Source organism: Toxotes jaculatrix, chromosome 3 (genome assembly GCF_017976425.1).
Source record: "Toxotes jaculatrix isolate fToxJac2 chromosome 3, fToxJac2.pri, whole genome shotgun sequence".
In the NCBI taxonomy this organism is placed as follows: Eukaryota; Metazoa; Chordata; class Actinopteri; family Toxotidae; genus Toxotes; species Toxotes jaculatrix.
In genome coordinates, this window is record NC_054396.1 from 93,411 (window position 1) to 101,572 (window position 8,162).

General features: G+C 39.9%; 1 protein-coding gene across 1 annotated transcript in view; it reads right to left on the bottom strand.

Moving 5' to 3' along the window:
- The window catches only part of LOC121178809 (dihydropyridine-sensitive L-type skeletal muscle calcium channel subunit alpha-1-like), a 55,814-nt gene extending 48,162 nt beyond the window's left edge, over positions 1–7,652 (bottom strand). The window contains exons 1-2 of the mRNA XM_041033181.1: positions 7,336–7,652; positions 6,983–7,088 (exon numbers count right to left, since the gene is read on the bottom strand). Of these exons, the coding sequence (XP_040889115.1) occupies positions 6,983–7,088; positions 7,336–7,523 (294 nt within the window). The 5' untranslated portion in view covers positions 7,524–7,652. The remainder of the gene's footprint in view (positions 1–6,982; positions 7,089–7,335) is intronic.
- Positions 7,653–8,162: the final 510 nt, after the last annotated feature.

Genomic DNA, 8,162 nt, shown 5'->3' on the forward strand with positions numbered 1-8,162 from the left:
TCATATCTAGAAATATGACAGATTTTATTAGACAACCAAAGTCATGACAACCCAGAGTTGAGACCAGGAAGAGTTGCAGTCCTACACGCTTCTCTGCAGTTTCTCTAGAGCTTTCACCCACCCATGATTCTTACTATTCCTACCATTCTAATGATTCCCTTTATCCTATAGAGACTGTGTCTGCTCTCCGTCAACAAAAAGTGTATAAATTAAAAAATGCAAGAGGTGTTATTCATAAAAACCTCAAAAAATTTAATTCTACAAAAGTATCTGAACCTAAAAACACATAATGAACTGCACAGCATCTGGGATTAAAATTAACTGCTGTAGATATTTGTCTGATAATGCTGTTATCAAATATAAGGAAGCTATTCCATCTTTATTATCTCCGTTGCCATATGCCAGTTTTACAGAGGGCATTGGCCTAAACTTTACTCTAGCAGATATAGACTATCTAGTTGATAGTACTGCTGCTTCATTGCGTTCAACCGTTGACTCTGTTGCCCCTTTGAAAAAGGTCAGTAATCAGAGGAAACTAGCTCCATGGTACGATTCACAAATATGTACTTTAAAGCAGCTATCACGAAAGCTGAAAAGGAAATGGTTATCCACTAATTTAGAGGAATTCCGCCTAGCCTGGAAAGACAGCTTCATAACGTATAAAAAAGCTCGTTCGTAAGGCAAGAACTGCCTATTACTCATCATTAATAGAGGAAAACAAGAACAACTCTAGGTTTCTTTTCAGCACTGTAGCCAGGCTGACAAAGAGCCATAGCTCTGTTGAACCATGCATCCCTCTAGCTCTTACTAGTAATGACTTTATGAGCTTCTTTAGCAACAAAATAGTAGACATTAGAGACAGAATCCATCTTATCCTGCCTACAACTGTTAATGATGTAGGTATGTCTAGAACAGCATCTTCTAGAAATGTCTGCCAGCCCTGATTTGTCGTTAGACTGTTTCTCTCCCATAGATCTCGCTGAAATGACTTCAATAGTTTCTAAATCTAAATCATCAACATGTCTTTTTGGATCCTATCCCGACCAGACTTCTTAAAGATGTTTTTCCTTTGATTGGCACTAACATATTAGATCAGGTAAATCTCTCTTTGGTAACAGGATGTGTTCCACGGGCTTTTAAGGTTGCAGTTATCAAACCTTTACTTAAAAAGCCTTCTCTGGACTCTGACATTTTGGCAAACTATAGACCTATATCCTATCTCCCCTTTAATTCTAAAATTCTTGAAAAGGCTGTTGCAACTCAGTTGTGTGACCATCTACATAGGAACGGTTTGTTTGAAGTTTTTCAGTCAGGATTTAGAGTTCATCATAGCACAGAAACAGCGCTGGTGAAAGTTACCAACGACCTTCTCATAGCATCAGATAATGGACTCGTCTCTATACTTGTCCTGCTAGATCTTAGTGCTGCATTTGACACTATTGATCATAGTATCCTATTGGAAAGATTGGAACATGTTATTGGGATTAAAGGAACAGCAGTAAGACAGAGTAAGTCATGGAGTTCCACAGGGTTCTGTGCTTGGACCAATATTGTTCACCTTATACATGCTTCCCCTAGGCAATATTATCAGGAAGCATGGAATAAATTTCCATTGCTATGCGGATGATACCCAGCTATATCTATCTATGAAGCCAGACGAAACAGATCAGTTAGCCATACTTCAGGCATGTCTTAAAGACATAAAGGCCTGGATGACCTGTAACTTTCTTCTTCTGAATTCAGACAAAACTGAGGTTATTTCGTTTGGTCCCAAACACCTCAGAAACAGTTTATCTAATCATATAGTTACTCTGGATGGCATTAATTTAGCCTCCAGTACGACTGTGAGAAACCTTGGAGTTATTTTTGATCAGGATTTGTCCTTTAACTCACATATAAACCAAGTCTCTAGGACCGCCTTCTTTCACCTGCGCAATATCAATAAGATTAGGAACGTTCTGTCGCAGAGTGATGCTGAAAAATTAGTCCATGCTTTTGTTACTTCTAGACTGGACTACTGTAATTCCCTATTATCAGGATGTCCAGTTAACTCTCTAAAAAGCCTCCAGCTGGTCCAGAATGCTGCAGCAAGAGTACTGACTGGAATTAGCAAGAGAGATCATATTACTCCTGTACTAACTTCTCTTCATTGGCTTCCTGTAAAATCCAGAATTGATTTTAAAATCCTTCTCCTTACATATAAGGCCCTCAATGGCCAGGCTCCTTCATATCTTAAAGAGCTGATAGTACCATATCATCCCAACAGATTGCTTCGTTCCCAGAATGCAGGTTTGCTTATGGTTTCCAAAATCTCTAAAAGTAGAATGGGAGGCCGAGCCTTTAGCTATCAGGCCCCTCTCCTATGGAACCAACTGCCAGTTTGGGTTGGGGAAGCAGACACCCTCTCTAATTTTAAAACTAAGCTTAAAACCTTCTTGTTTGACAAAGCTTATAATTAATTGTAGTTACAGTCCTAGTTATTTATTAAACTTATAGTTAGTCACAATTATCTCTATAGACACTGTTACAGTTAAGGATATAGCCCTTAGTAGGGCTGGCTCAGGCAACTGAATCATCCCCTAGTTATGCTGCTATAGGCCTAGGCTGCTGGGGGACATCCCATGATCTACTGCGCACTTCTTCTTCTCTCCTCAGACCCACTCTCAAATTTATTAGCCTTTATTACATGTCATTAACTCTGTGTCCTCTCTGTCCCGTAGTCCTGTGTTTGTTTCTCTCTAGTCTCTCTTTCTCTGTACCTTTCTGCAGGTATCTCTGGCTCCGGAGCTGCATGTTCTGTGGTCCTGGCTCCACCCACCTGCTGCTGTTTATTGTTTACAATGATCCATTTCTTACACGTTTAATGTTCCATTCTGCTACAGATAAATATTGGATTAATATTCTTTGCAGACTGTAATGTAAATAATTACCAGTCATGACAGCTTTTTGCCTCTGTGCTCTGTTTCCTATCACAACTGTAATCTGCTGAGCATACATTATCCAATAACTGTTCACTAACTGTAATGTAAATGCTGACCCACTAACATTGTCCATTGTCTGTATTATGCTGCATGTCCTACTCCCCCTCTCCTCCATTCCTAGCTGTCCTATCTTCCTCCTTTTCCTCCTTTCAACCAGCCCGGCCATCGGCAGGAGGGTCCCCCATCTGAGCCAGGTTCTGCTCAAGGTTTCTTCCTGTTAAAAGGGAGTTTTTCCTTGCCGCTGTCGCCTTAAGTGCTTGCTCTGGGGTCAGGCTCTGTGTCTCTGTAAAGCGCTTTGAGACGATTTTGACTGTGGAAGGCGCTATATAAATAAAGTTGAATTGAACTGCTGTAGGATGAATCCCTGAACAGCCAATAGTGTACAGTGTTGGTTGAGAGATTAAATAATTTTCCTGCTCATGTTTCTGACAACTTCATGAGAGTTTTATGTTGCATGACACACTAATCTTCTTCTGTCTGTTCATGTCACTTACAAACTCACTGCTCACTGAGTGTTTTATGGCCTCTCTCGTTTCAGCAGAGGCATGCAGTGAATGTCTATTTTAAATACACATCACATTGACAGTGCCCTTCACTGGTGTTAACCTGAAATGTGAGCCTAATATTGTCCTTGTATCTTTGTACTTGGATATGAGCTAATTAAGGGAACTGAAGTGAATTTATTTTAAATAATGACAGTAAATGATCAAAACAAAAACTGATAGGCAACACTACAACTATGAAGGAAATGACTGTAGCTAAAGTCAATGCTGCACTCAAACTATGGATGCTACATTGACATGGTCAGCCTCTTTGACTACAAGAATGGTCCAGAAACTGTCAAATGATGCTTCAGATTTTTAAAAGAACTACAAAGAGGGAGTAGACTGGATTCTCAGAGGGGTCCTGTGGAGTTTTCTTGTAAACAATTAGGGGTTATGTTTACATTCAGTTGTGATCCTTTAGGTTTTAAAGCAACTTTGGAGCCTTACTTTCCCCAATTTCGACTTGTTTACATCCATGTTTGCTTAACAGCAGTATTCTTCACTGCTTTTGTTGGTGTAATTGTGGTGCATCATATGTACAAATTCATAACAGGGAGCCAGTGAAAGAATGCAAGGGGTAATATGAGACCTATTATTCGACCTATCGAGTATTCTTGCATCAACATTCTGTATTGCCTGCAGAAGTGAAGTTATGCTAGATCTGAAGGCAAGTGCATTACAATAATAAGTACAGGGACAAATAAAGGTACATATAAGCATTTCTAATTCTGCATTTGAAACTACAGGCTATTTCTTAAGTGGAAGAAACAAGATCTGGTCAGCTGCTTAACAGTGGAGCTGAACAACAAGACCTACTCAAATATAATCCCTAAATTATGCAAGCTGGGGTGGGCAGCAGAGGAGAGAAGCCCAAAACTTTGCTTGATCATGGATACAACATGTTCAAGAGCTACTGTCTCCTAAGCACTGAGCTGTACGAAATTGTCCACCCTCCATCCTTAATGCCATTACACAGTTTAGAAGCTTCTAGAAGTAGAGTTGATATAATCTGCAAATAAATGATATGCAATCTTAAATTTGTTTATAATCTGTACCAAGGGCAGCAGATAAAAGAGAATAAGAGAGGCCCTAGTGCTCTGCACAACACTACAAGAAAGTGGAGAGGGATCATAAAGTGAGATAATGCTATGCCTGATGTGCCCACAGTCACATAATCTCTTCATCAGGATATGACGGCCAGAAGGACTAACATTCTGGTTGAGGAGTTGTTTTACCTGGGCAGACAGTGGGAACAGTGGAAAACTCCAATTTGAGCATATCTAAAAAGGGTGACTGGAAGGCGTGCCTCAGTTAGGTTTCCTCTGGAAAGCTTGTGCTAGGGTGCTGGAAAGGAGGATCTGACTGACTGTCAAACCTCAGATTCAGGAGGAGATTTTCATGAGATTGCATCTCCTGAGTTGTACACTACCCATACTGAAAAGGCAGAACCCTTCACTTTGTAGATGTGGTCACATGCACCATTACAAATAAATGGAACATGAATGGGGTAAACTAAACATTATACATGACTCCATTAATTTCAGGCCGTCCATAGGACACCCCAGGGGTGTATATTTCTACCTGTATTTTGTTCCACATTTACAAATTAAGATTTCTTCAAAAAAAATATGTTCTTGGCCTCAACCCAAACCGTTCTTAAGTGTAAATACTGATGGACCATTTTTGGTTCAGTCGCCAACTGGTCAGATGATGCACATACAGCCGCCTCAACACCATAAAGACAAAATATGACAACTTCAGTGTGACATGTAACACCTGTGACAGCTACTTCACTCTCCCCTGCCTCACCTCTTTTGGGGGTTCCCTGACAAAACTGAAGAGCTGGCTAAAGCAGGCATTACCCTCCAGATACTGCCACTGTAGTCTGCCTCCTCCCCAAAGAGAACATTCTCTAACACCAACCTTGCTAATAACAAAGACAACAAAACAGCTCTCTCCTACTCCTTTATCAGTCTGAATCTCCTCCTACTCCTTTATCGCTCTGAACAGACTGATAAAGCAAGCAACATCAGCAATAGCCTGGCTCCACTAGTCTCACCCCACCTCATTTATAAGCAATATCACTATTAAATTGAGATCAGAGACATCTGACATCTTCTCACCTCTCCACCTGGATACCAAGCTTGGTATCCAGGAGGACAGGTAAGAAGATGTCTCAGATAGAGAGGGTCTTGTCTCTACCTAAGTGTTAAGGTTTATTCTGCTTGGCAACTGTGACTGGACCTAAGTTCAGTCCAACTTGTTGACAGTTTATACCTTCTTTTCCACGGGGTAATATTAGGTTGGTTTTGGGAAAGGAGCGAATCGTAGCCTTTGGCTCTGTCTTAAAGAGAACTATACATCAAGTTTCATCTATTGTTCAAGGTTGTAAAGTATCTTCCCAATATATACCTCAACCCACTGCCTCATTTTGTGGAGCAGAACTCTGCAAATGTGGTAAATTAAATTTGTTTTTTTAAAACACTAAATTCAGCTTTTTCTAAACACCAGGTCTTTAGCAGGAAAATCATTTTGAATTAATTATTTAATTATCAAACACAATCTTGGTTTTCTGCTTTTAACTGAAACTTGGAGAGACCGACCAATAATAAGAACATCACTGCACCCTAAATATTGTGAAAAAGTTTGAAACAGATTACGCATTTATAATTCAGAACTGAACAATAATACAATAATAATGTACTTGATTTATTTGCTGCTAAGAGGCTGAAAAACCTTCCTGCATCATCAGCCCTCTACTTTTAGCCAGTAGTCATTTTGACTCTTCTACGATTTGTCTCATTCTTTACTGACAAATTTCAGAAAATAAGAGAAGATATCAGTACCTCCATATCAGGGTCTGTTCTCATTCATTCATTTTCTACCGCTTAATCCTCTGTCAGGGTTAAAATTGTATTAATTTTAATAATAAAAAACAGTTTAATAAAAACAGAATCCAGGGGATGCCATGCATCTATAAACCAGTTTAGTTTGCGCCACCAGTTTAGTTGGAGTTACTAAAGACATTTGAGTAAGACATTAAGTAAGACATTTGGGGAGTTCCAACTGTGATGACATTTACATTAGTCAGTTAAGCTAGAACTACAAAGTATGTCTATGTATGAACACAACTGAAACAGAATGAAGCAAAAGAAAATGCATATTGTTTTATTCAACTTGGTCAGATAAGTTTTTGCCACTTTTGCACTTTGAAATGCTGTCATATATTTACTCTCATCTTAGATAGAAGGTTAATAGATTTATATATTAATTAGTATATTAATTGATTAGATGGATAAAAAAGATTAGACAGAAGATTAGAGAAATAGCATACTTTATTAAACCCAATGGAAGACCGGTGTTACAAAAACTCAAGTTATTCAGTACAGTATTTTCTACATATGCTTTGGGGTGATGTAGGAGTCTTATGCACACAATACAAGCATGCTGACGCACCAAGTTGCTGTTGGTGTTGTTGCTGTCTTCCTCAGGCATCGGCAAGTACACAGCCAGGGCCACACAGTTGGCAAAGATGGCCAGAAGGATTATGATTTCAAAAGGTCTGAGAGTGATTTTATAGGAAGCTTACATACCAACCATAAATGTTCATATATAGATGTTCCCATATTCCACGGAAATGGCACCCTGACACACACACACACACACACACACACTAAACTAAACAGAACACCACACACTTAATGATTACTTCAGGTAATCTGCAGTAGCAACAATCACAAGAAATGTTATCTCATAGTTTTGATTCAGTTGTCCCCCTGCCTTGTGACCCTTTTACTACAGCAGGATACTTCCATTCCACAATACTGATGCATGCCTTGCGGAAGGGATTCCTCAGTGTCAAGAAGAGGAGAGAGCGTGTAGGCCTTGGGTTACCTCCTGTAGCCATCAGTTTCTTCAGTTTCTCCTTCTGTTTTCTCTTCAGAGTTTCTTCATCCATGATGTAGGATGACAGTGGGGGACTGCTGCTATCTGCCATTGTGGCCTCAAGGACGTATTTATGCTAAGTTTACCTTGAATTGGAAGTGGTATTCCAGAAGATTTTCGTTCAAAATATAGCAGAAGTCCTACAGGTTAAGTCTCGTTCCACTCATTTATAACACTTCTCAACTCCCTCTCTCTGACAGTCTGACTGAGCTCCCTCTCTTACCCTGTCCCTATCTGTGGAATGGCAGCTGTCCCCTCTAGTTCTAAGGGATTGGTTTACTGAGCAGCTGTTTGGACAAGAGAATAAATATAGACAATGAGCATTTATATCACCCATGCTGAAGTAGCATGGGGTGACAAAAGAGGCTGACTAAACAGATACAGTCTTGGTGTATGATACTTTTTAGAAGTGACTGTGTCCCAGACTGAGTGGGGTAGAATTCCCAGAGCATCAAAGAAAGTACAAAAAATTAAAAGCGGGTAACATGGTACTGCAATCCAAAAAAGGAGCCCAGAGGAGAGGAGCCTGATAGCTGAAGGAGCTGCCTCCCATTCTACTTTTGGAGACTCTCTGAACCACAGTTAAGCCTGTCTCCTGGGAACACAGTGTTCTAGTGGGTAACAGTGTACTATGAGCTCCTCAAGATATGATGGTGTCTGACTATTGTGGGCTTGGAGGCGAGGAGCAGAA